Here is a 27,427-nt window from a genome sequence, read left to right as displayed (position 1 = left end):
GATGAATTCTGGTTCAGCCACAGCATCCCTCTCCCAAGGAAATCTGGCCGACACCCCAGGGCGGAGTGGGCGGGTCCGCTTACCCCGCTTCCGGGTGGGAGCCGCGCTGCCTGTGGGGCGTTACATACACAGCGATCCGCTGCGCCTGAGCACCGGGAGAGGCGGTCGCAAGACGGTTTCCGGGGCGGGCAGCGGCGCATGCGTGAGCGGTCGGGCTCTCTAGTTTCTGGCGGTGAAAGCGGAAGTTGAGGAGACTGAGTCTTTCATCTGCGGGGTTGCCGCGCGGCGTCCGGTGAGAAATGGAGGTGGGCGCGGCGGGGGAAGATGGTCGCGATGGCCCCCGGCAGCGGCGAGACTGGGGCGAAGCTGGGACGCTGCCGCAGAACCACCAAGTGCGGCCTCAGTCCACGCCAGACACGCTTCCAAAGTACTCCTACTGGTTGGATCTGTGGCTCTTCCTCCTCTTCGACCTGGTGTTGTTTCTCTTCGTGTACCTTTTACCCTGGTGAGCTCTGAATGCACAGCCGAAGTGGTGAGGGAAGCTTAGCGATCATCCGCTCAGGGCGGGGAGGGCGTCGGCAGGGAAATTGAACTGCGCGCGGTGCGTTTCCAAGGTTACACAGCTGGTCTGGTGCGTGCGGGGGTGGAGATGAGGGCTATAGCGAAAAGGTCCTTCCCTGGCGCCTCAGTCTTCAGAGAGGTGCGGAGGAAGCTGGGCTTCCATTTTTTTTTTTTTTAATGTTTTGGAATGAAACCAACTGGTTTGAGTTCCTGCATTACCGCGAAGAAACGAGGTTCTGGGAGGTCCATTTCTCATTTCCCATATGAAACCAACAGAAGAAACCAGGTCATAGCGGTATAGTGAAGATTGGATTAGATAGTAATTTATCTCCAACATTTTATTTGCATGTTATTTGGAAACAATAAATGCTCAACTAAAGCTATTGTTAACAGTTTGTGGGCAGGTTACGCAGGTATTTTAAACAGGTCGAGAACTGAACTTGTTAACTTTTTGCCCAAGTGTACTTGTCAGTGTTCTCATTTTAGTAAAAATTAACTTCATCCATTCAGTATTCCTCCCAGAAGCCTGAGACTCTGACTGCCTCCGCCCTTTTACATACCCACATATCTCCAAGTACCAGTTGGTACGTCGCAAAATTCTGTAGATTACCCTTGTAAAACCCATGCTCTCCATTTTCATTGCTACTCACTCTGAAGAGACAATTACGGCAGGGGATAAAGGAAGGGAGCATAGAGAAGGTGGTTGAGGGAAGCAGAACAAGAAGAGGGACACAGGAGAGGAGATGATCGGCAGGAGAGAAGCAGTGAGCTTAAGGAGGCCTGTGGAAGAAAAGCAGTGAAGCTTGTTTAGATATTAAACAATGCCTCTCGGACTTTGGAGTTCATTGCTTGCCCTAAGTTATGCCCTAAGTTAGCTTTTCTTAATCATTATGCTTATGAATTTGCACGCCTTGACAGGTAATTATTTCTTTCTCCACCCCCTTCGTCAAATTTTGGCAAAGATTCAGGGATAATCTCATTGTATCTGAGATCCCATTGTCTCTGATTTCTTGAGTGGTATTTCGAAATACAAGGCAGAGGGTTGACTAGGGTGAATGGAAGAGATGAGTGTTTCTATAAAATCCTGTCAGGCCGTTTATAATAGGAGAGTTCCTGCTCTTGTCCACCTTTCCTCCTTTTTTGTAGGGACTGAAAGGAAAGGAGCGACACACAGCAGCAATTCACCGGAGAATTCCGCTTTATTAGGGAAAGGTGCTGGGTTATATAGGAAGGGGCATGAATTGATTGTGGTGTCACTTCTACGGGGCTGGTGGCTGTTGGCTAGGTGCTGGGATTGGGAGGGGGGCGAGAGGTGATTGGGCTTCAGGTGGCACCGGCGGGAACCAAGGACCCCGAAGAGAAGCCGGAAGTTTGCCATCTTACTGGTGGGGGCCCTTCGTTCCCCCCTTTCTCCTCTATGGGGTTGTGGACGTTGCTTTCTCTCTGGCTGCTTCCTGCTGAACAGGGGCGGAGAAGGGAGTGAGGGCTTGAGGACCGGGAGGAAAGGCTTGATAGGACTCCCCGCAGTAAGGACGAGTAGATGTGGACTTCTTCAGGTTGGAAATCAATGAAGGTTCCCTGTAACCATAGGTCGAGGACCTGTTGATTCCAATGGTGCCAAGAGGATATGGGTGTCAGGAGCCAGGCGTCTGCAGCCATTGTTTCCAGGAACAGTTTCCAGTGGAGAGAGGGGTCTATCTCAGCGTGTGGTGAGGAGGTCACGTGAGGGTGAGGGATCTTCTGTGGGCAGAAGCTGGTAGTTCCTGAGTAAAAGCTGGTTGAAAGCTTGATTAGAGATTTTTCCGACTTGGGATTTGATGAACTTTATTATACAGGGTAAGAAGAGACAGGCGAGAAGAATGATTATTATGGGGTCTGCAATGAGCCAGAGCCAGGTGAGGAGGGGGTTTGTTAGTACTGAAGAGAATGGGTTGGAATTGGAAGCAGAGTGGAGGCTGGAGGCAAGGTCAGTGAGTTTGGTAATGTCAGTTTCTACAATGCCGGATTCGTTGATGTAATAGCAGCACTCTTCCCGGAGGAAGACGCAGGTGCCGCCCTTCTCGGCTGTAAGCAGATCTAAGGCCCGCCGGTTTTGAAGGGTGACTTTAGCTAGCGAGGTGACCTGTCTTTGGAGAGAGGCTAGGGAATCGGCAGTGGATGTCAGGGCTCCCTCAAGTTTGGCGTTGAGATCTCTAACTGCCCATAGAGAGTGACCCAAGGCTTCTCCCGAAAACCCTGCCCCAATGGCTGAGGTGATCAAAGAGATACCGACCATGATGGGAAGGAAAGCAGCCCTTTTTGTGCGCGAGGGCAAGGAAGGTTGGGGCTCAAGGAATTCTGCCATGCTGTAAAGTGTAAGCTGTGGGATTAGGGTGACGAGAATGCAGGGTGTGCTGGAGTTGGGAGGCAGTGAAGTGCGCTGGAGGGGGGTGGAGTTGGGCCTACACAGTGGTGGATGGTGAGATTATCTGCGTATTCTGGTTCTCATAGGGGTATGTCTGCCAAGGGGCAGAGGGGTTGTCTTTCTGCATGGAAGCAGTAGTTGGAAATATTAAGGGGCATGGCGGCCAGCAGTGGGCACTGTAGTGATGCACACAAGAAACAATTGGCGATGTTAAGGGTGTGGTTGAGAAAGATGGTGGTGTCCTGAATGAGCTGTAACGAAGAGTAGGAGAAATGGGAAGAGGGGCAGGGATAAGAAGATGAAGAGGCGCCGTCAAGAGTTTGGATAATGACTTTTTCAGAATGTCTGATATCTGATGCAACTTGAGAGATCTGGGAATGAGAGGGAACATACTTTCGAGAGATGAAGGGTACCATGGGGGGGTCGAGGACCCCCGTAGTAAACTGAGGCTGTGACTCCGGTAGCCCATCGAGAGTCCCAGGGATCTGGGATTGATAAGGAGAATGAGCCGTTGGGATATTTCATGAAACAGTTGGAGGAGTAATACTGTGGGTACTGGAAGTTACCCATGTAGTGAATGGCGCCAGACCAGTAGGGACATCTCCTGTAGGTGTCTGGCCATCGCCTGCAATAGGCTTGTTTTTGGTCATAGAAGAAGCAGAGGTAGGGAGATTAAGGGTAGCTGCTAGTGAACACTTCGGTGGAGGGAGGAAAGTGAAGGTATAAAGGCTCAGAGCAGCTTTTCATAGGGCAGTCTGGTGTGGCAATGAGGGCAGTAACTTTTGTTTGATGCTGTGTGTAAGTCTGTCTGACTTTGAATCGCCATACAAAGGAGGCTGGGGTGGTGGGGAAGACAATAGGAATGAGGAAAAAAAGTGAGAGAGTGGTCAAGGAGGAAAAAGTCATGATTCAGGTATGGATGGCAAAGGGGGTGAACAGGATTTTGGAGGAAAGAGGACAGTAAGGTCAGGAGTCTGGAGGGAGGGAGAGTCTGTAAACTTTTGTAGGTTAAGAGATCTTTTAGGTGATGTGGGGACAGAATGGTAAGGGGCGTCCTGAATGTCAGTTTATGAGCTGCCTTCTGCAAGAGCTGTCTAGCAGCTAATGCTCGTAGGCAGGGGGCCCATCTCCGAACTCTGGGGTCTAATTGCTTCGAGAGATAAGCTACTGGGGCAAAGGATGGGCCATAATATTGGCCTAGGACTCCTAGAGCTTGACTGGACCTCTCATGAATGTATAATGAGAAGGGCTTCGACAAATCAGGAAGATGGAGAGCTGGGGCTTCCACAAGGGCTTGACGGAGCTTAATGAAGGAGTGTCGGGGTGAGGAGGATAATGGTTCTTTAGGGGGGCCCTTGCTGAGGTCGTATAGGGGTCTTGCCAACAGGGAGAAGTTAGAGATATACGCTCTAAAATATCTAGCCAGGCCTAGAAAGGAAAGGATTTCTGTCTTGGTTTTGGGAACGGGCAGGTCAGAGAGGAGCCGTTTTCTGTCTAAGGTAATGGACTTTCTTTGTTGAGATAGAAGGAATCTGAGGTAAGTGACAGGAGGGGAAGAGATTTGAGCTTTGACGGGGGATACTCGGTAACCTCTGGTAGCTAGAAGGTTAAGTAGGGAGGCAGTGTCAAGTTGAGACTGTTCCCACGAGGGACTGCAGAGTAGAAGATTGTCCATGTATTGTAATAAGGTGGACTTGGAGTGATCATGATGAAACTGTTTGAGGTCCTGAGCTAGGACCTGTCTAAAAATATGGGGACTATCTCGGAAGCTTTGTGGCAAAACTGTCCAAGTGAGTTGTTCAGAATGTCTTGTGTATGGGTCCGTCCACGTGAAAATGAAAAAAAATCTTGGGAGCAGGGGTCTAGAGGGATAGAAAAATGGGTCCTTGAGATCTAGGACTGAGAAGTGGGAGGCTGAGGCAGGGATCTGCGATAAAAGGCTGTATGGATTTGGAACTAAGGGATGGATAGGGACAATGGCTATGTTGATGAGGCGAAGGTCTTGGACGAGGCGGAAAGATCCGTTGGTTTTTTAACAGCTAATATGGGGGTATTAAATGGGGAGTGAGTGGGTCTGAGGTAATTTTTGTTTAAGAGATCTTGAATGATGGGTTGGAGGCCTATGAGGGCTGAAGTGGTTAGGGGGTATTGGGCCTGACAGATATACTAAGAGGGCTCACGTCATTTGATAGAGGCAGGAGGACATAGAGCTACGGAGGGGCTTGTAATGTCCCAAACTTTGGGATTTACAGGGTGTATGAGGGCAGAACCAGAGCTTTCATTGGGTAGAGGGGTGTCGTCGGCTATGAGGGCCATCAGAAAGGGAGTACTGGGGGCTGTGGGAGTGGATATAGTTATGGAAACATGGAGGAGAGAAAGGATGTCCCTTCCTAGTAAAGGGATGGGACACTGGGGCATAACCAGAAAGGAGTGGGAGAAAGGTATGGGATTGTCTTGGATTGTGCATAAAAGGGGGGGGGGTTTAATGGGAAAATCTGTTTACCTCCTACCCCGACTATAGGAGTAATGGCAGGCATGGTAGGGCTCCGGTATTCTCGCAAGACTGAGAAGGTGGCTCCTGTATCTAGGAGGAAGGAGATGGGGCGACCGTCTACTGTTAAAGTAACCCTGGGCTCCTGTTTGGTGATGGAAATGGTCGGGCGAGAAGCCCCCGGGCCCCGTCAATCTTCTTCTGCCAGCCCCACTACGGCGGGCTTAGGATGGGGGTTGTTCGTCCAGCCTCCCCTTCGGGTGGTTGGGCAATCAGACCCCCAGTGGCCCTTTTTGTGGCATCTGGGGCATGGGGTGGTAGGAGATCTGGGGGAGGGGTACGCCCTTGACCAATGTCCCTCTTTTCCGCACTTGAAACATGTTCCTGGGGGGGGGGGCCTTGTTTGTAGAGGGGCGCCCAGGATGTGGTTTTATCAGCTGGGCCAACATTTGAAAATTGGCCTGATCAGCCTTTTGTTTACGCTGTTCTTTCTCCTCCTCCCGGTTATGGAAAACTTTAAGACCACTGTTAGGATCTCAATCTGTGGGGTAGCGGGGCCCTGTTCTAATTTTTTGAGTTTAGCTTTAATGTCGGGGTAGCTTTGAGCTAGGAAGTATGTCATAAGGACATGTTTTCCTTCAGGTGTTTCTGGGTCTAGGCTGGTATACTGTAATAGGGCTTGAGTGAGTCTGTCTAAGAACTCGGGAGGGGGTTTCGTCTCTCTTTTGAATTATGTCCTGGAGCTTTTGAAAATTGACTACTTTACGAGCTGCCTTTTTCAGACCTGCTATTAAGCAGGAGGCAAAAATATCTCGAGAGTGGAGACCCACGGTGGCATTATAATCCCAGTGTGGGTCTTGTTCGGGGATAGCAGTGGGGCCAGAGAGATAAGTGGGGTCAGTCCTGTGGGTTTCGGTATCGTGCGTTTGGGCGAAGTCCCAAACTCGTCTATGCTCTTCAGGGAGGAGAGTATTGGCCAGGAGCATGAATATGTCATGATGCGTGAGGCTGTAAGACTGGAGGGTCCATTGAAACTCCCTGATGTATGTTGTGGGATCAGTGGAAAAGGAATTTAGGCGTTTCTCTAGTTGGGCTAAATCTCCTAAGGAGAAAGGGACGTGAACGCGCACAATGCCTTTGGATTTTGCTACCTCCCGGAGGGGGGCAATAATTTTGGGAGACTCTTGGGACCGAGTCTGAGGGGGACTGAAGGGTTCTGGCTCAGTCTGTGGGGGAGTGACGCGGTCTAGCCACGCCTAGTCGAGCAGGCCCTGAAATACAGAAGGGGGGCCAAGAAAATAAAGAAAGATAGAATCGGACCCACGTGTTGCCAGCCAGCAGCCCAGCTTCTTGTCTCTGCCGCTCTAGTTGGGCTTAAACTCATGACTCTGAGGTTAAGAGTCCCATGCTCTACTAACTGAGCTACAGCAGGGCTCCAGTTAATTGCTTATGGAATGTGTAAACAGAATGTTCTTTGTTCTCCATTCCTGCCACATCAGCAAGTGGGGGAAGGGCATAGCTAGAAGCAGGGGCGGTGTTTCTACACATCTTCAAGGTCTCCCTATTTTCAGAGTGAGGAGTCTTGGCTCATCTTCGAGGACAAGATATGTTTTTGTGGACAGATAACTTTCAAGGACTGCACTGGTTGTTCTCTAGCTTGTGCTTTCCCATGCTGCGTTCAGACATGGGGGAAGGTGCTTTCCCATTCTCCCTACAAATATGTGAGAAGACAAAGGTGGTCCCTAACAGGGGAGAAACAGGTGATGAGGGCAAAGACGGAGGAGGCCCCCGGGACATAGTTAAAGGGGGCGCTGAAAGGCTCAGGCTTAATCTGCGGGGGACGAAGGCGGAGGAGGTGAGATGGGGGGGAGATGAGGGGGGAAGGGAGAAGGGCTGTTGTAGGAGAAGAAGGGGAAGGGAGTGAACGGGAGGCTTCTGCGGGGGTGGCGGCTTGCAGGCTAGGAGAACTTGGGAGGGGGTGGGGGGAGGAGGAGGCGGAAAGCTTCGATATAGGGAATCTCCTTCCATTTTTTCAGGCGCTGGCAGTAGTTAAAGAGATTGTGAGTGATGTTAGGATCAAGAGTTCCCCCTGCGGGCCATTGGTTGTTATTGTCTAGGGGGTATGTTGGCCAATCTTGGGAGCAGTATTTACGGAGAAGTTTTGGTTTTATATCAGGCATCAGGGAGAGGGTATCCAGATGCTTAAGCAGGCATTCAAGAGGTGAACTTTCAGGGAGGGATGAGGAGGCTCCCATGGCTAAAGGACAGAGAAGGAGACAAACAGGGGAAGACGAACGGAGATCCTCGGACTGGAAGCAGACTGCAAGGAGACAAAGGGCATCCCCAATGATCCTTGGTGGTCTGCGGAAACTCGTATACGAGTCGGAATTTCTTAGGAAGTGTGGGTCATCACCCAGACTTCCCTAAGAAGGCAGAGTGCCGGGGTCACGAGGTACCTAGCGCTAGGAATTTTTGGCAGACAGAACAGATTTCGGCGGACGAAACAGGAGGAGGAGGGGGGGAAAAAGGGAGCGTTCTCATCCGCAAAGGAGTCACCTTGTTTATGGCTGTTGGAGGGGGGGGCCTGAGGGTCTGCCGCAGCTGTGAAGGCCTGAGGCGGGGATTTATGGCTGCCGGAGGAGGGGCCTGAGGGTCCGCCGCAGCCGTGAAGGCCTGAGGCGGGGAGAGTTCCCTCCTCATCCCTGAGCATCAGGGCCTTGCCGGACGATCACGGTCAATGGCACTGCGATAGCTCGGGGAAGAGTGGCCCACTCCGGGGGGAAAACTTACCTAAAGGCCAGAGAGGAGTGGTGAGTGTGATGAGCCAGCGCTGGAAAAAGAGGACGAGGGCAAGCTGCTGCTGGTGTTGGGGGGAAGACGGGGCCCAGTTGGGGTGTCCCGTCTCCCGGGTTTCAGCACCAATGAGAGGAAAGGAGCGACACATGGCAGCAATTCACCAGAGAATTCCGCTTTATTAGGGAAAGGTGCTGGGTTATATAGGAAGGGGCATGAATCGACTGAGGTGTCACTTCTACGGGGCTGGTGGCTGTTGGCTAGGTGCTGGGATTGGGAGGGGGGGTGAGAGGTGATTGGGCTTCAGGTGGTGCCAGCGGGAACCGAGGACCCCCCCCCCCTGAAAAGAAGCCGGAAGTTTGCCATCTTACTGGTGGGGGCCCTTCAGGGACTGATACCTCTGGTGATTTTTTTTGGGTAGTGGAGGGGATTGACCTGAATTTTCAGTGCTGGGTAGAAAATGGAAGTCCTACAAGGAATAGTCCAGGCCTTTTTTTCTCCTATCAGCATGTAAATCCTTTAGGAATAGGCTAGTGACTTAATATTTTCAGAAGTTGACTTAAAGTACTAAAATGGGACTAAAAAGGAAACCTTGTTGACAAATATTTGGTTTTTACAGAATGCTTTGCCTGATAATCAAAATTAAGTTGGCTCCTGGAGTGGATTCTGAAAATGACTGCAAACTTCTTGAACAAAGAACAGATGGGATTTCAAACTGTACAACAGAAGAATTTCAAACTCTGAGGAACCTTCCTTTCATTTTACACATTATTAATTTTGGGGACTATATTAAATGGGTAATGATTACCCATTCATAACTAAGTGATTACCCATTTATAGCTAAGTTCTTAAAACTAGGCTTTCTGATTGTTTAAAAACTTTTTTTCAAATATGTGATGGCTTTACAGGGCTGAAAAGAGTATGTAAAAGTTTTGTGTATTAATCATTAAGAAATATAGTAATTTTTCAACATTTTAAAGGTTTACCACGGTTTAGCATAATGCAAATAGTATAGTGAAATAAAAAGGTGAAGTATTAAAAAAGATTACTCGAAAGGTAGGATTTTGAGAGGAGTTAAAGCTAAACAGAAAATGTAGACCCACAATGTATTGGCTCCAAGTACCAGTTTAATTTTTAGATTAAATGGTTCTCTGTTAATTGTTGCCACGTTGATACAATCATAGGGAAAATGCATAATACCAAATGTGGGAAGGCTAGGGTACAGATCCTTTTACCTTGAGGCTTTTCTCCTTTGAGCTTTTGAACTCCCTAAAATCGGACTATTGTGTTTCAAACCTACTTTTTATTGTGGTTGCATTAAGAATGTTTGTGGCCAAAACACATATTTTATAATCTCACTTAAATACTTAAGCAAAGTCAGCATATTTACTTTTTCCACAATTGAGTACACAGTTGCCCTAAGTTAGATTTTCTTAATCATTCCAGCAGTGAACAAAACATATCCTTTCCTTTATTGAGCTTGTTTTTTTCCCTCAATGTTAACAAGAATTTACATTCTAAGAGTGATGAGCTAGTATTTCATCAGAAACGTCACACTCCTAGGGGACTCTCTTGTTCCCTCCTGGTGTGAGCCAGCTCTGTCCTCTCACTTTATCTCTAAATAAAAGCCTCTCACTCGCTCTCCTAAAATAAATAAATAAAAATAAAGGCCTATTGTGTTGAGCCACTAAATGTGGCAGTAAAAAAAAGGTCTCACTCCTAAAGCAGCTACTATACACGCCTCAGAAGCTATTCCTATTATGTAACATATTCTCATAGAGCAGATGTTAGAAAGGCTCTTGTTGACATTAGTATTTGATGTATGTGAATTGCCTAAATATTTTGGGAATATTCCCCCTTCCTTAGAAATGCATAGATGTGGTAAATTTTATGTTCTTTACCTTTTAGAATGGTACTTAGGGTTAGAGTGAGATCTGGATTGGTTTTGGAGCATTTTAATTACCTAATGCTGACTATAGAAAGTTAACAATTCTAAAAGGAAATTGGAGCTGTGAAGCTGTAACCTTTTTTGCAATGTTCAACCTTTTATGCAAAGGTTGAAGCATCTGGGGAAACACAGAACTGGGATTTCATTGAGTATACCAAACAGGTTTAATGAACTGTTTGTGCTGCTTGCTAATAATTTTGTCCAATAAATGTACGTTGTGTACCCAAATTTGGTCTGATGTGCGTTTAACAAATTGGTAGTGCGGTGATAAGGATTAACAGTTTTTATAGCTTAATGCTAGTTCACACACAGATTGACAATCTTTCTGAGCCTGAAGTCAACCTGTTCTAGTACAGGGAAGATGGAGAGATCTTAGTGTTGTCATGACTGAATGGTATACAAAAATGGTGGCAATGTGAAGGTTGAATATTTCCTACAGAAGATGAATAAGAAATTGTGCCTACCACTCAGCCATGCCATCTCATGTATAGTGACTGCATACAGTACCCACTTGAAGGCTTTTAAGTGAATGAGTTAGCAAACTTGCTATCACAAAAACAGACAAAAGAAGTGATTTTTAATCTGGTAAATTTCCTTGTAAGTTTCACAATTTCATATAAGTGAAATTAGCTACCATTTGAAATAAATTCGCTTACTAGCAACTATGAATTCTTTATAAAAAAAAATTTTTAGGATGTAAAGTGTCCCATATACCTAGTCCCTAAACAGCATAGGAATACATTCAGACACTACAGGATTTTTAGGGTTGGTAAGGGTATTTAATGTCGATTATGCTCTAGGATGAGGGTCACAAAACTAAGGCCAATGGCCTGAATCTAGCCCACTGCCTCTTTTTTTTATAAGATCTGTGAGCTAAGAATGGTTTTTACATCTTGAATGACTGAAAAAAAAAAAAAGAATATTTCATGACATTTGGACGTTACATGAAATCCATGTTTAAATAAAGTTTTACTAGAATACAGATAGGCCCACTCATTTACTTATTGTTTGTGGCTGCTTTCACCCTAGAGTGGCAAGAGTGAGTAGCTTTTACAGAGACCTATGGGCCACAAGGCCTAAATTATTCAGGTTTGCAAATTCCTCCTATAGGAGCTCTGCTTTAGATCTCACCAGTTAACACTTAGGAGCCTCCTGCGGTAACCTTTTATGATCAGTGATATTTCAAGTACCCCTGAGCTTTCAATTGACTTACATTTCCAAAAATACATAATCCATGTGGGGAGAGAAAGTATGCCACACTTCCACGAATGCAAAGAAAAGCTTTACCATATTAATTTACAAATCAGTTTATTTTAAAAAAATATTTTGAACTGGAAGAAACTGATTTCACATGTAAATAGGACATTCTGAAGGTAAATATTTTGAACATTACAGCACTTACTGGTTGCATTACTTTAAAAGATTGTAATAAGCTTGCAAACAAGAAAATACCAATGACAATAAATAGGCATCCTAGAAATAAAAACGTGAATGATGAGTAAATATGTATCAATCTACATTTGGAGTGTTGAATCAACATAAAAACAAATGGTCAGTTTCTAGTTTGTTAGTACTACTATGTGATTCAGGGGGTTTCAGCTGGACAGTATTTTAAAAAGAGCCAAAACTGAACATTCCTGTTTGATGTTTGCAGCTTAACTGAGTTGAAAACACAAATGTATGAAATTGCTGTTACACACCAGATATTAGTTTAAATGTTTCAAATAATACATTTCAACTGGACATTTTGACCAAATAGAAATTAAAAAACAAAACAAAATCCCACACAGTATGTTTCTGAAAGTTATTTAAAAATACTTGAAGCCCATTTTTGGAGTATTTTGCAATGTTATAAAAGCAGTTCTTAAATACATTGAAATTTCAAATACAATTCTACAAACTTTACAATATTTACAAACCCTCCATACTAAAAGTTGTTGAAAATAAGCTTTCTTAAAAGATAAAATTTACTTTAGCTGATATTCAAGTATTTCTAAATTAAGAATATAAAGTAATAATTACCTACTGTTAATAGTTAGAAAGGCTCTTAAAAACTTCTCCACGTGGAAGACTAAATTTGGCCAAGATCTGGTAACTGGGCGTGGTTAGACTTTTACAAGCAGTTAATTTCTACTTACCTAGTAATAATACACATTTAGGATATTTTAACAATTGATGGAAATGGTCAAAATATTGGATTTGCTAGTTCATAAAGTTGTTACAAAGTTTATCCACTGATAAATGTAAGGAAAATTGTTAATTCTATGGAATATCATTCTCTAGTGTGGATAATATAAAACTACTCTAAATCACAATTTACCAGCTTAGTATAAAATAATGAAATAAGGCAATTATAGTAACTTATTTTCACTTATAAGATGATCATCATAATGGAAAGTCACTTATTTTTAAAATAAAGCCCTCTCCATAAAAGTAGGGTAAAATTATTATTTGCTTAGAGTAGGAAAAAAGGGAGGGATGCTCAATCAATACATTTCATTAAAATTAAAGCCCCTCTATATATAGGAAAGGCAGAAATTTAATCTGGACACTCATATATCAGAAAATCACTGAAATAAGTTGACAACCTATAGCCTGTTAAGATTATAGCAGGGAAAATTTAGGCAGTCACAGTGAGATACCCAGTAAGAAGGACCTACATTAATTCCTAACACTGGATATTAGCAGCCCAAAGTAAACCAAACCAAAAAAAGTTTCACATTTCATATAAAATTAGAAAAAAAGGAACATGATAAATAAATATACTGAAGTTAAGTGTTTTAATTATTTTCAGCTTATATGGCTTAGGTAATATTTCTGAATACTTACAATGACCAAAGGCCTAACTTATGTTAACTGGCATTCTGAAGATAAAAGTCGGAGCAAAATTAAGTTTCTTCTGTTCTTGAGAATTCAAAAATTGCTTTATCATTAAGCCTTTTTTTTTTAATGTTAGCAATTTCATGCATCAATAATTTATAGGACATTTAAAGGGATCATATGTAGTAGACTATCACAAAAGTCAGAAACCACTGGGTGAAGCCCTCTTGGTTATGCATTAGAAAGTGTTTCATAAAGCAAACAATGCTTTGACCACACTATATACTACCTGTTTTTTTCTCAATTAACATAGTGTACTGAACTATATTAATATGAGTAACAGTTAGTTTAACAGTTATGGATCTACTAGCCACAAAATAAAGGGACAAAAATCATTTTTATTCAATGCAGCATAAGGTAAATGACTTTGTATAACTACTGATTTTCTATTTTTTGGTGCAAGACAAGACTATTCTGATGGAATTTTTAAATGCAATAAATTGATCACAAAATAATATAGAAAGTTAAAGTGATTAATGACTTTTAAAATGCCAGTGTTTTGATTTCATATTATCACTAGGTTTGGTCAGTCAATTCCTATTATGTTTAATGGCCTCTGAGAAAGGTAAGCTTGCTAATTTTATCATTTTATCTATTACAGTGTATACTAGGTTTATATCCATGCTCTGAAGGGCAGTTTGAACCAAGACTATTATGTAACACAGGTCCTAGCCTTCTTTCACTCTGAGATAGTGAATTACTACAAAAGCCACTGCTCTCTGGAAAACAGAGTTTGGGCCTCTGATGGTATTTCAATCTATATGTGTCAGTCATGCAGCTATCAACTGAAAAATAGGTAGTTAATGAAACTGTTTCATTTGGACAAGTAGATCTAGAGTCTATTTCTGGTTGGCAAAATGCATCAACATTTGTACCCAGGTTTGCCTGAAAATCATTAGTTGAAAAGCTGGATGGGTAGTTTGGTGTGTTGCCAAAATGCTCTTTTACTTGAAATGTTTCCTTAAGTCTTTCATCATTCACATAAGTACTCACTTCTGAACCTGGTTCTGAAGAGGTACCTAAATTGTGCTTCATAAAACTAGGATTAGCTTTATACATCTCTGTAAATTTGACATCAGGTGAAGACTCATTTTTCTCTGGCTGTGGCACACTGGTTGTAGTATATTTCTTTGGTGGCAAAGGAGGTGGTGGGTTCTGGCAAACAAGTTTTGGCATCTGACAACCATCAGATCTGCAGATTGACTGACTTATATGTTCCCTGTATAAAGAGTTCTCCAGGTAACGTTGTTCCACCATAGTTTGCTGATGGATGAGAGGAGCAATTTCTGGTTTTATCCCAACAGTTCTCATGGGTGAAGAGCTCAATGAAGATGGTGAGCCTATTTCATTACTGTTCATTCTCTTTCCAGAATTATCATCAGAATGAAGAAGTAAACCTGTTTTCTCAGAATCTTCTGTATTAGGCCAGTGAGAAAATTTACATTGACTTGGTATTTCAAGTTTCTGATCATCTGGCTGGTGGATATGTTGCCTTGCTGCATGGTCCTTGAGTATTTGCTGACTGGACGAAGGGTATAACTTTCCACTGATTTCACATATATGTGACCTGAAATATAAGACAAAAACAAAGCTAAAAACCCATCTGTAAATATGCACAACTGAAGGAAAAGCAAACATTTTTCTTGAGTTTAACTTCCCAATACAGTTGACCCTTAAACAATGTGGGTTTGAAAAACTGTGCAGGTCCACTTACATGTGGAATTTTTTCGATAGATATACTGGAAAAATTTTTTGAGATCTACAAAACTTCATCTGAAAAAACTTGCAGATGAACTAGCCTAGAAATATCAAAAAAATTAAGAAAACATTAGGTATATGATGATTTCAAAAAACATGCAGATAATCTATTTTACCATTTATCACCACAAAATTACACAAATATACTGTAAAAAGCTAAAATTTATCAAAGCGCATGCACACAACACTGGAGACCATACATGACACCATTCATAGGAGAAATGTAAACAAACTGTTGCAAATCTTCCCCCAAAATCTGCATGTAAGTGGACACACAGTTCAAACCCATATTGTTCAAGGGTCAACAGTAGGATATTAATAGTTAAGTTCTGGAGGAGTCAAAAATTATATAAGGATTTATGGCGTGTGGGGAAGGGTCAGCACCCCTAACCCCCATGTTGGTTCAAGGGTCAACTGTATATAGTTTACTTTATTTTTGTAACATAATAAAGGAAATGGGGAGTTATTTGCAACTATTAACATTTTATACTCTCCAAATCCAAAGTACTCCAGCATACATGAATGCTTACCAGGAACACTTATCATTACTAAGATCAGATTTCTAATAATCAGAAGTACAATTTAAAAAACTCATTTCAACTTACAAATACTGAAATGACAATTATTTGTAATAAAATGTAACACAGACTTAAAGAAAGCATTACAAGCAAAACTTTCAATACCCTAAAACACTGCCCAACGAACACTACAAAGTCTACGGCAATACAAGTGTACTTTAATTTTGATAGATAATGCTATAAGGATAGTATACTAATAACAAATAACTTAGTTAATCAAGATTACCTTTATTTAGGTAATGATTAACTTCTAAGGTGAAGATAAATATCATTGCAAATCATTTTTCCTAGTGTAATTAAATTATTTTTCTCATGTGAACTGCTTGGAATTCAGTTAGAACAGAATGAGGACGAGTTGATTCTTTGCCATGTAGTTAAGAGCCAAATTCAAATTTCAGCTCTATTGCCTTAAGCAAACTACTTAATCTAAGCCTCCAAATTTCTCTTTTGTAAAATATCATCTGTCTTGTAAGAATGTTCTGAGAATGTAAACAATCGTGTTGTACCTGGTACTCTGCAGGCCCTCTATCCTTACTCTGTATCCTTTTAATGCTCCCCAACAAGACGGGCATAATACTGTAGACCCACTGCTTTTAGAGTAGTAATATATAGTTCATGGCCTTTCTGACAGAGTTCCTATAATACATGCCTTTAATAAAAAATATTTTAATATTTCCAAGTATCTTTGATTACCTTTTTATCAAAGGATTTTTTATTTGTAGGTGCGAGTCTGGATGGAACTCATGAGATTTACAACCTACTTCCAAGTTCTTGAGCTCTTTTCTAAAGCCTAAGGAGGAGAGGGAAAATAATATTATTTAAGTGATCTTTTATAATTTATTCTATTTATGATTCTCCAAATTTACATAAGGTTTTCTATAAATATGTAATTCTCTTCCAATTAGCAAAAACACTAATTCTTCAAACCCAGCTCAAATAATGCCTCTCCTCTGAATCCTTTATACAAAACAAAGGGCTCTTTCCTCACTTCATTATCACTTGAAAATGTGAGCAATGCCTGAATAGTGCTATTCCTGCCGGATCATGTAGACCTATGTTTCCCTTGTTATGTGAGACACTCTGCTGACAACGTGGTGGGTAAAGTCTGCACCTGAAGACAGACAGCTTGGGTTAAGTTTGGATTCGCTACTTACTGGTTGGTAACTTCAAGCAAGCCTCTTAATTTCTTACAATCTCAGTTTCCTCATTTATATAATGAGATAATGGTATCCATTTTACCTCCCTCACAGAATTTGAGACCTCAACCTAATTAAAATGGGTGAGAGGGTATTATGATGACATGTCAAATGTTCTACCACCACTTACTGACTGCTGACTCAAGCTGTAAGAAGTTGATAGTAATTAGTTCATTTAATCTTTATAACTGAACACCATTTTTACTTGAAAAGATGACAAACTTCGTTCAGACTTGAGTACCTGGCAGAAATTTTCCTAAAAATTAAAGAAGTGAACCTGTCACTCAATTCAAAGAAAACAACTGGCAGTATTTATGCCAAATAAAAAATTTCAGCTTTTAGATGAATGTAAGAATTTTGCACAATTTGTATCCACCGTGAGTTTTTTAGTTTCCCAGTAACTATAAAGACTTTCTGCTAGTATCTGTGGTGATATTAACAAATGTGTGTCTTAAAAAGGTAAAAAGAAATGTGTCAACACTTGGAAGGCTTGCATAGTTTAGCAAGCCAACCTTTTCCAAATGAGGCTAATATGGATGTTACAAAATCATGCAGGAGTAAGTCATTCATTAAATGAATAAATAAGTATTTTAAAATTTCGATTTTAATGCCTAATACAGTAAATATTAACAGATGTAAACTAGGGAAACAAAAGATTTTGGGGTCCTCAATATATTTTTAAGAGTATAAAGATATCATGGGGTCAAAAAATTCATGAACCATCATGCTAAAAAGCTGTACAGCAAAGGACACCATCAGCAGAACAAAAGGCATCCTACAGTGTGGGAGAATGTATTTGTAAATGACATTTCCGATAAGGGGTTAACATCCAAAATAAATAAAGAACTCACATGCCTCAACACCCAGAAAGCAAATAACCCTATCAAAAAATGGGCAGAGAATCGAACAATTTTCCAAAGAAGAAATTCAGATAGTCAACAGGCACATGAAAAGATGCTCCACATCGCTAATTATCAGGGAAATGCAAATTAAAACCACAATGAGATATCACCCCACACCAGTTAGGATGGCCAACATAGAAGACTAGGAACAACAAATGCTGGCAAGGATGCAGAGAAAGGGGAACCTTCCTACACTGCTGGTGGGAATGTAAACTAGTTCAACCATTGTGGAGGAACAAATGAGGTTCCTTTAAAACCCAAAACAGAAATACCATTTCACCCAGGAATTCCACTCCTAGGAATTTCCCTAATGTAGGATCCCAGTTTCAAAAAGAAGTATGCACCCCTATGTTTATCGCAGCACTACTTACCATAGCCAAGAAATGGAAGCAACCTAAGTGTCCATCAGTAGATGAATGGATAAAGAAGATGTACATATACATAATGGAATATTACTCAGCCATAAGGAGAAAACAAATCCTACCATTTGCAACAACATGGACGGAGCTAGAGGGTATTACACTCAGTGAAATGAGCCAGGTGGAGAAAGACAAGTACCAAATGATTTCACTCATCTGTGGAGGATAAGAACAAAGCAAAACTGAAGGAACAAAACAGCAGCAGAAGCACAGAACCCAAGAATGGACTAACAGCTACCAAAGGGAAAGGAACTGGGGAGGCTGGGTGGGAAGGGAGGGAAAAGGGGTATAAGGAGCATTACGATTAGCACACATAACAGGTAGAGGCACGGGGAAGGCAGTATAGCACAGAGAAGACAAGTAATGACTCTATAGCATTGTACTATGCTGATGGACAGTGACTGTAATGGGGTATGTGGTGGGGACTTGATAATGGGAAGAATCTAGTAACCACAATGTTGCTCATGTGATTTAATATTAATGATAGCAAAAAAAACACACTAGGTAAACGAGACACCGTTAAAAGAATACTTTCCAAGTTTGTTTTGGACCTATGCTACAGTTCACACATATTACATAAAACCAACTTTTTAAATCTATTTTAAAAACTACAGCTAGAGTTCTGACATTCTTGATACTCCAATCGAATGCCTGAAGGCATAGTGACATCCTCACTGACTTTCCACAGAGAGAAACCAAAATGACAGTCTATAAGTATTAAATTTTGAATACTTCTTTGAATTACAGAAGTATTCAAAGCACTATGTTCTTTGATTATTCCAATCTTTTGATATGTTATTATAAATGTTACTGCAAAACAGTATCAAAATAAATTTGTAATGCTGATTTCCCCCAGTGATAACTGGACAAGGAATTTCCTAAGCTTAACTAAAGGAGATGAGCTGGAAATTATTTAAGCAATAAAGGCACAGAACTACCCTCCTTCTATGCCTTCTCTTTTATCTCTTCTACCAATTTTAGGACCCTAGAAAACTGAATAGAAAGATAGGATTGTAGCAATCACTTGCCTTTTCTTTCCTTGTTAGTACCTCTGTATTTCTAAGATTTGAGAGAGAAAACTGAAACTGGTTACTTGAAATGTCTGAGAAAAATCAGTATTAACAATCAGCATAATGGAGAACTGACTGAGATAGGATATCTAACTTTTAACTCTACGCTTGCTTACCATTTCAAGATACATTTGTCTGCCTTTCTGTTATCTCCACCTGTACTTCTACTTGTGAAGTTATACTAAATAAAATGCCAGACTGTCTATTACAAAACAACAAAGAACAAACATTTATGAACCATTATTCTAATTATTGAAAAATAGTTGTATTTTAAAAGTCTCAGTCATACCTATTTTGTGAAACAATTCCCCTATGTATACCCAAGGAAACCAATGCTCTACAGCTGGTAAATGACACCATTCAGACCAATACAAGATTAACACAAAAACCAGTGTTCTTTCTACTACCTGCAAGCTCTCTTGTGCATATGCCACCAAAATACAAGATGGTTACACAGAATCTCCTTTTGATCAAAGTAAGACATTAGCATGAGTCAACATGATTTACTTTAATGTTCTGATATCCACAGAAGATAGCAAAATATATGGCATTAGCATGAATTTGCAATTAATTACTTATGCTTCTGTACAATGCTATCAAGTTTTTCTGTATTCTCCCTTCTTTTCAGATGACCTTTTCATCATGTTCTTTTATCTTAGTTTCCTCTCATTCTCATGCTTTCAGTGTAGTGTACACGGCCTCCTAGCAAACAGCAAAGTTTGCGAAAGGCCGTATTGAAGATTGTAAAGGAAACAAAATCAAAGGTATTAAAGCAGTAACTTTGTTTTTTAACATCCCAAAGAACTTGATCTTAAATGCCTTTTTTATTCCTACATTGATTGTACTGGCACATTAAAAAGAAAACTACCCTGTCACTCAATTCAAGTGGAATCTATAGTTGATCAAAACGTTATTAATCAACTTAAGATAATATCACCCTACAGAAAAAAATCTGTATTTATTTATGATCAGGCTCTCCAAGTTAAATCTTAAAATAATTTCCAGGGAAGAGTGTAAATATGAGAATTTAATGCCTATATGCAATGCTGCTTACGTAGTAATGTTATCTCCCAATAAAAAATAAGTAGAACTAAAAGTTCGGCATTCATTTGTTCAACATTTAATACCCTTAGTACTAGATTGCAAAAAGCTCTTTATTATTACGTTTCCTTTTTCTTACTGTTTCCCCTGAAGCTAGCACAGTTATCTAGCACATAGAAGACATGCCACAAAAGTCTATAGTATTAATAAACAACTGCATGAAGAGCATACCGTTTTCCTTTTTTTAAATCACCCCACCCTGTGTACCATGTTCTCAAATCCTAGATCCAGGATTAGATAAGTATAAATTAAACAAATACTTATCTCCTCCACCCCCAAACTATCTCAAGTCCATCAAGTGCCATACTAATAAAATCTTAAAAAATAAAGGGTGGTGTAATTTATCCCTGAGTGTCTTAGTTGGTTTTGCTGGTAAGCTTGACACACTGCCTGAGACTCAAAAACTAAGTCTCTCTCCACAACAGCTACTTTATGATTAAAAAAAAAAAAAGTGTAAAAAAGAACCTCAATAATTCTCCAATCTCTAAAGCCTAAAAAATTGTTAGGTTGAAGTTACATTATAATTTTCCACTTACTTGGATTTTTGACTTCAGAATGTTTATTTTTCCTCATCCATAATTTCAAGTTTAGTATTCATAAACACAAGAAAAAATACTCTATTTCCTAAAGAATTCTTTACTGTTATTAAAGTATCCATACGACAGACAGCAGGAGGCAGCAAAGGTTTTATAAGTATGTTCGGAATTTTAATATCACTGTGGCAGGCATTCAACCCAGTGGTTTGACTTCAGAATTCCGACTAACTTAAAAATAGATGTGTTATTTTTCTCTTCTGCTGACATAGACATCTATGTGTCTTTACTGGGAATTTTGGCTCCAGGTACCCTGCAAATCTAAGTCTGATTTTAACACTTTGCACAGAAGCAACCTCAATGTCAAGGCAAGAAGCTTTAATTAATAATGCTAACTTTGATAATGCATATACAAAAACCCAAAGCCCAACAATCAAATAACAATACATATTTCATTTGAAAAGATGACCCAGGTTTAAAACAGATTTATGAAACAAAAAATCAAACTGTTCATCTAGACAATGTAATCTTCACTCTTGTTGTATAGGGAGATTTCAGAAAATAACAGTAATACTATAATTACAAGGCCTACAAATTCAAGAACAACAGTCTAAGCAATGATCTGATTTACAGCAAAAAGGCATTTAAATAACATTGAATACTTTAGAAAAGTCACAAAACTTTAAATGGATAAATATTTTGGCTAAAATTACCATTGTACCAAAAAGAGTAGAGAGACACTATAATATGTAATAGTCTACACTATCAGACATATTATTTTTGGAATAATGTCAAATAGAAAGGCAGGAGTCAGTTGCTTCAATCTCACTAGAATTATAATTTAAAGAAAAAGCAAATAATACTTTTTGCTACAAACTAAATATCAGTACTTTCTAAGTTTATGGTTAAAAAAAAATACGTATTTGGTGGTGGTGGGCCACAGCAACAGAGAAGAAATTTGTGAACACTGCCCCTCAGTAGTCTATGAAACTCTTAAGAAAATATAGTATACACAGAAACAAACATTAACTGTTAGAAGTACCTCTTTCTCCAAATACTTTCTAATATATTTTAAATGAATATAATCTGCAGTTTGCAAAAAAAACATCTTGAGAGAAAGTAATCAAACTTCTGTACATGTACAAACTCTTTCCAATAAAAGGATTTAACAAGTTAAGGATAGTTATTTCAGTTAACAAAGTAGAGGTACAGATTTTTTATAATAAATTAAGGGAATTAACAGGTTTTTTTGGACCACTGATAAACTTTTCAGTTAGTCTATTTCAGTTGATTCTTTCATTCTTGTCATTTCCATGATCAGAATTCTCAGCTTGAACTAACCCCAGTTGATCATGGGATTAAAGCTAAGAATTGCAGACTCCTAGCAAACAGCAAAGTTTGTGAAAGGCCGAATAATTCCTTTATGATTTGTTATGTGTAATCTATAAATATCCCAACACGTTTATTTCAGTAGACACCATTAACCTCATGGAGAAAAGAGTCCATGAGACATAACAGCTTTGTTCCTTCTTTCTACACCACAACACATACTGAAGAGGATGGTACCTGCATTATCTCCCATTACAGAAACGCCAATGTTCCCTTTTGATTCAAAGCCTGCCTCTTTACCTTGTTTCACTTTACCTCCAGAGATCTTACTCCATCAGTTTTTCTATTCTTATCTTCACACCTTTCTCTTTCTCTGTACATCATTAGTTCCTTACCATCTGTAACATAAATGCAAAACTAAGCTCCTGACACCATGTTGCACCTTCAGGTACCACTTTTTTGCTATTTACAGCAAAGGTTTTGACAGACATGTACTAAATTCATTCGTTTCTTTACTTCTTTTATTTTTTATTCTACTATAGTCTTTTAACTTCTTGAAAATAACTTCAAAAGATTCAATAAAGTTGAAAGATTAAAACTAGTACAAAATCTATGTATCCTTTATCCAGATTCACCTATTAACATCCCCCCCCCTTCTGAACCATTTAAGAGTAAGTAACAAACATCATAGCACTAATCCTCAACACTTCAGTTCTACCTTAACCTTGTTTCTATTTCTCATGTTCTCCTAACACTGCTTTTACTGTAGCACTAATAACTTAGACTGCTAAATCAAACAGGCACTTTTTATTCCTCCTCCTCCTTTATCTGTGCCTTTTCTTCCTGAAGCTCCCCATTTCTCTGGTTTCCCCGTGATAACTCTGTCCTGTATTTTCTCATCCTGTTCCAGCTACTCTTCAAACTTCTCCAAAGTTACTCCTCTCTGTGCTTAGCTCATTCTTACAGCCTATGCTCCTTCCTTCGTATACTTTCTGCCCTGAAATCTCTAGTTTTCCTGTGTGATAAGAGTCCATATTTATAGCATTCAATCTCATATCTGCTGATAGTTACCAAATACATAATCTTTCCTGAGTTCCAGACATTTGTTTCTAACTGCCTAATAAATCTATTTATCAGATGATAAACCAAACAGATACAAAAATACATTTGGCATCCCCTCTCACTCTCCCAAACTTTGTTCCTTCTTCCTATATTCCTTCATTTGGTTAAGTGGTGTATCTATTTATTAAGTCCCACATATGGCTATCCCCAGCTGCCTCCTTTTCCCCTATTCTGTACATCTGTCTGTCCACATATTCTGATAAACTCTCAAATCTTCTTTCTTAACATTGGTACTACCTTAGTTTAAGCCCTCATCTTTTCTCTTCCAGGCTATTAAAGTAGATATCTAATTAATTTTTCTCTCACTGCTCCAAATTCACCCTCTACACTGACACCAGAGTCTTTTCAGGAGTATACTACTCTCCTTGCCCTTTGGTGCCTTTCCACTTACTGCAGGATTTAAAAATAGTATGAGAGTTTCATCATGATTTGGCTTCTATCTTCCTTCTATCCATCATTACACAATTTCCACATACACATTCCAGCCCTGCATATTCCAAACTACCCATTCTTCCAAAATGGGCTATTTTCTACTGACCATGTACTTTTGAAAGTATTTCTTCTGTCTTGAACATAATTTAAAGCATTTGAAATTCTCCCATTAGTGACCCATTTTTAAAAAGCAGCTAAAATGATCTAAATGGCTTGTGGAACTACAACAATGTTCCCAAACAATAGCTTTAGGCCACGTAAGAGGTTTTTTTGCAGTAGAACCCATAATGGCACAGGCAGAAAAGTCTATGTGTCTCTGTCAGTGAAATAACTACAATAGGATTACTACAGATTTTTAAGTTCTCCACCAACAAACACATTTGTATAGACTAATATTAAAAATGAGTTAAATTGTCAAAATATGAAAAAAAAATTTCTAGAGCTCCTTAATTTTCTAACGTCTTTAAGCTATTGATAGAAAGTGATTCTTCAGGTCCATAATGTAAGTGTGCCCCCTTTTATAAGAAATAGGAGAAAACCCCCAAAATCATACGAAGTCACAGAGCTAAATTAAATAGTGCCGTACTGAAAAAAAAATCCATGCAGAGCAAGTTTTAACTTGGGAAAAAAATTTCTATGCGACTTTAACACTTTCTCAGTCCAAGACTATGGGAGGGCAATACACTCATACCATAGGGCATGAACATTATTAATAAAGGTTCTCAAAGCAATGACTAGCTGAAATAACTATGGGAGGCTTTGAAGTTAACTAAGTTTTAATTGTAACATAAAATTTATGTAGTTAAATTAAAAAGTAGGTTACACAAAACCACAGTTAAGATAGCACTTTACACTCATTAGGATGGCAATTATGAAAAAAGCAGAAAATAACAAGTATTGGTGAGGATGTGAATTTGGAACTCTCCTGCACTACTCCTGGAAGTGTAAAATAGTGCAGTTGCCATGGTAAAAAGTATGGTGGTTTCTCAGAAAATTAAACAAATTCCACAGGATCCAGAGATTACATTTCTGGGTATATATACTCATAAGAACTGAGAGCAGGAATTATCACATATTTGTATACTAATGTTCATAGGAGCATTATTCACAACAGCCAAAAGTTAGAGACAACCCAAACGTCTATCAACAGATGAATGGATAAACGAAATGTGCTATATGTCCTATAATGTAATATTATTCAGCCTTAAAAAGGGATGAAATTCTAATACATACTACATGGATGAACTTCGAAGACATTATGATAAATGTAATAAGCAGTCACAAAAGACAAATACTGTATGATTCCACTTATGTGAGGTACTGAGAACAGTCAAATTCTTAGTGACAGAAAGGGGGATGGTGCTGCTAGGGGCTGGAGGAAGGGAGAAATTGGGAGTTGTTTAATAGGTACAGTTTCTGTTCGAGAAGATGAAGAGTTATGGAGATGGAAGATAGTGATGGTTGCGTAACAATAACAATGTGTATGTACTTAATACCATTAACTATCACTTAAAAAGGGTTAAAATGGCAAATTTTGTCATGTGTACTTTACTCCAATTAAAAAAAATTGTTTTTAAGTGGGTTACATACATAATCTCACATTAAATGGGAAAACCCACTACAAAGCTCTTGACCATCAAAATCTCCATATAATCTTGTGTTTTTATTACTATCAGGAAACAAGCATCATTTCTGTAAAGAGTACTGAACTTGTAGTTATTGTTCAGTCTCACTGACTTCTGCAGTTGATTGCTGGCCAACCCTTCCTTTACTGTTTCCTGTAATACTTGGAAACAGACTTTTATCAGATTTTTTAAACAGGCGAGACATTTTATATGGGAAAGGAAGGTTATTTCCTTAAAAAAAATATATATATATATATGTTTCCTTCTGATATACTATTGGATGAAAACAAAATAATTTAACATTTTATATATTCAATGTCTGCAATCTGAAAATAATCCCACAAAAGCCCTAAAGATTGTAAGACTAGAAACAAACTTAAAAATTTGCTCTTCATAGCTATTTTTTTTATAATGTGAAAAATTATATCCCTTCTAATCCTCTGAATTCTGAAATTTGAAAACTTTTTTTTATTTTAACCTCAATAATCCCCTTGCTTCTCATTTTCCTTGATCCCTCTCCCCGAAAACCTTCAGGTATATCCTCTCAGTAGCAATCCTGAATTCTGTACACATTCAAACACCTAATTTTCTTTGCTTCTGGGCTGCTATGTGTCACTAAAAAATCACCTATAACAATGCCACACCATTACATATTTATTGTCTCCAAACTGAACTTTTCTGGCAGGCTGTTTATCATGTTTTTCTATTTGCCCTTAACTTCTGTAGTAGACACTAGGACTGTTCACATGTATTTCAGTTCAGCTTCCAAGTGCCTGAAGAAATGCACTTTACCCCTCTCTTTGAAATGAGTCCTGGCTGTAAGATTTGCCTTGGCCCATGAGATGTAAGTGGAAGTGCATGTATCACTTCTGGTTTGAAGTTGTAATTTTATGTGAATTACACAAAATTCTCCATGTGTGTCCTTCTTCAGTTCCTCTCCCCTCAATACTGCAATGATAAGAGACGCATTTGTGGAAAAGAAGTCCCATCAGACTGGAGCTCTGAGTGATTACTAGGAAGAGGCTCCATGCTGACTTCCAGTGGACACATATCATGAGTAAGAAACTAACTGGTGTTACAACATTGGGATTTTTGAGGTCATTACTACTGCATAGCCTAGGATCTAGCCTACCCCCAACTGACAACTCCCCTTTGCCCATCCCCTGAAGTAGCTATTTCCACCCTTTAAAATATTTTAAGCATGAACTCTCCCAACTTAAATCGTTACTGCTCATAAACTTATCAGTAAAAGGACTGTTAGCTTCTTTATTCTTGTTACCACAATTTATTCTTTACTGCTACTAATACAATATACTTCACAGAAATTTTTACCTTCCAAGGGGTTTTTGCTCTGTTGAGAGGTACAGTTCACATATTCTATATTTAGGTTGTTTATCTTATTCTGGTCACTAGAAAACAGAACAAAACACACACCAAACTCATCAGCTATCTAGGATTACTATTTTAGTTTATTCTAATTAAAAAAGGAATTCACATTTATTAAACAATTACTATATGCCATGTGCTGGTATAGGGGATTAAAGTACATTATTTAATTTACATCTCAGATCAACACTTAGAAACAGTTACTATCCTCCTCATTCTACAATAGGACATTAAGGCTGTGAAAATCAATTTGCCCCATGATTAAAAACCAAATCTACCTTATTCCAAAATCCTGATCTTTCTCCTCTTTCCAAGAAGTATTTATGAAATTACCCTGCCAAATGAAATCTCCATAAGTCTTTATTGGAATAATTATTTAAATAAAACACAAGCAGTTGAATTTTGCAAATCTGCCTTTTCAACAGTAAATGTGGTAAAACACCAGCTACTATCAAATTAAGATACAGATGCATTAAAAGCAGAAATAGTGGTTAGACCAGCCTAAGAAATCAACCAATTAAGCTGTGGACATGTTTTAGAGGTTACACAGAGACATTCAAATGTGCTGATAACAGTAATATGATAAGTGTATTAAGAATTGAACACAAACTTGGCTATTTGCCTGTATTGTTTTACGTTTGGTAAAGGAAAAATATCTCCTCTGTGAAACTGGGTTGTGATAGTAAAAAATAACCCCAATTCTGAGTTAAGATGATAGAGATGGAATAATGAGCATTAGATTGAAGAATTAAACAATTAGTTTAATGACTGAGATGCAACCAATTAAATCTATGCTTTAAAAACCTGTAGTCTGTAACAAGTTTCTGGTGACAACAATGATAACATATTTCTGTACTTTCTAAATTTCCTAAATATCAGGAAAAAGTTATTAAAAATAG

The 27,427-nt window shown here is 39.5% G+C and overlaps 2 protein-coding genes across 7 annotated transcripts in view; one reads left to right on the top strand and one right to left on the bottom strand.

The window, feature by feature from the left end:
* Window positions 1–217: 217 nt before the first annotated feature.
* ARLN (allregulin) lies at window positions 218–10,425 on the top strand. 2 transcript variants are annotated; one of them, XM_073237116.1, is made up of 2 exons: window positions 218–532; window positions 8,869–10,425. In XM_073237116.1, the coding sequence occupies exon 1, from the start codon at window positions 300–302 to the stop codon at window positions 507–509; it is 210 nt and encodes a 69-aa protein (XP_073093217.1). In that variant the 5' UTR covers window positions 218–299; the 3' UTR covers window positions 510–532; window positions 8,869–10,425. The 2 variants fall into 2 exon arrangements, 1 of the variants encoding a protein (XP_073093217.1); XR_012131602.1 differs by having other exon boundaries at window positions 259–505.
* A 1,063-nt stretch (window positions 10,426–11,488) lies between these two features.
* USP53 (ubiquitin specific peptidase 53) overlaps window positions 11,489–27,427 on the bottom strand; it is a 71,508-nt gene continuing 55,569 nt past the window's right edge. For 3 of the 5 annotated variants that reach the window (XM_036993078.2, XM_017671341.3, XM_073237112.1), the window contains 3 exons: window positions 26,475–26,551; window positions 16,107–16,203; window positions 11,489–14,644 (listed from right to left, as the gene is read on the bottom strand). In XM_036993078.2, the coding sequence (XP_036848973.2) occupies window positions 13,666–14,644; window positions 16,107–16,203; window positions 26,475–26,551 (1,153 nt within the window). In that variant the 3' untranslated portion in view covers window positions 11,489–13,665. The remainder of the gene's footprint in view (window positions 14,645–16,106; window positions 16,204–26,474; window positions 26,552–27,427) is intronic. The other 2 variants (XM_073237113.1, XM_036993081.2) reach the window with 1 other exon arrangement.

This window comes from Manis javanica, chromosome 5 (assembly GCF_040802235.1).
Source record: "Manis javanica isolate MJ-LG chromosome 5, MJ_LKY, whole genome shotgun sequence".
NCBI classification, from domain to species: Eukaryota; Metazoa; Chordata; class Mammalia; order Pholidota; family Manidae; genus Manis; species Manis javanica.
The sequence above is the reverse complement of the archived record's forward strand: the minus strand, read 5'-3'. Positions and strand labels throughout refer to the sequence as shown.

Coding starts and splice junctions, on each gene's coding strand:
- ARLN (XM_073237116.1), top strand. CDS start 300: ATGGAGGTGGGCGCGGCGGGGGAAGATGGTCGCGATGGCCCCCGGCAG.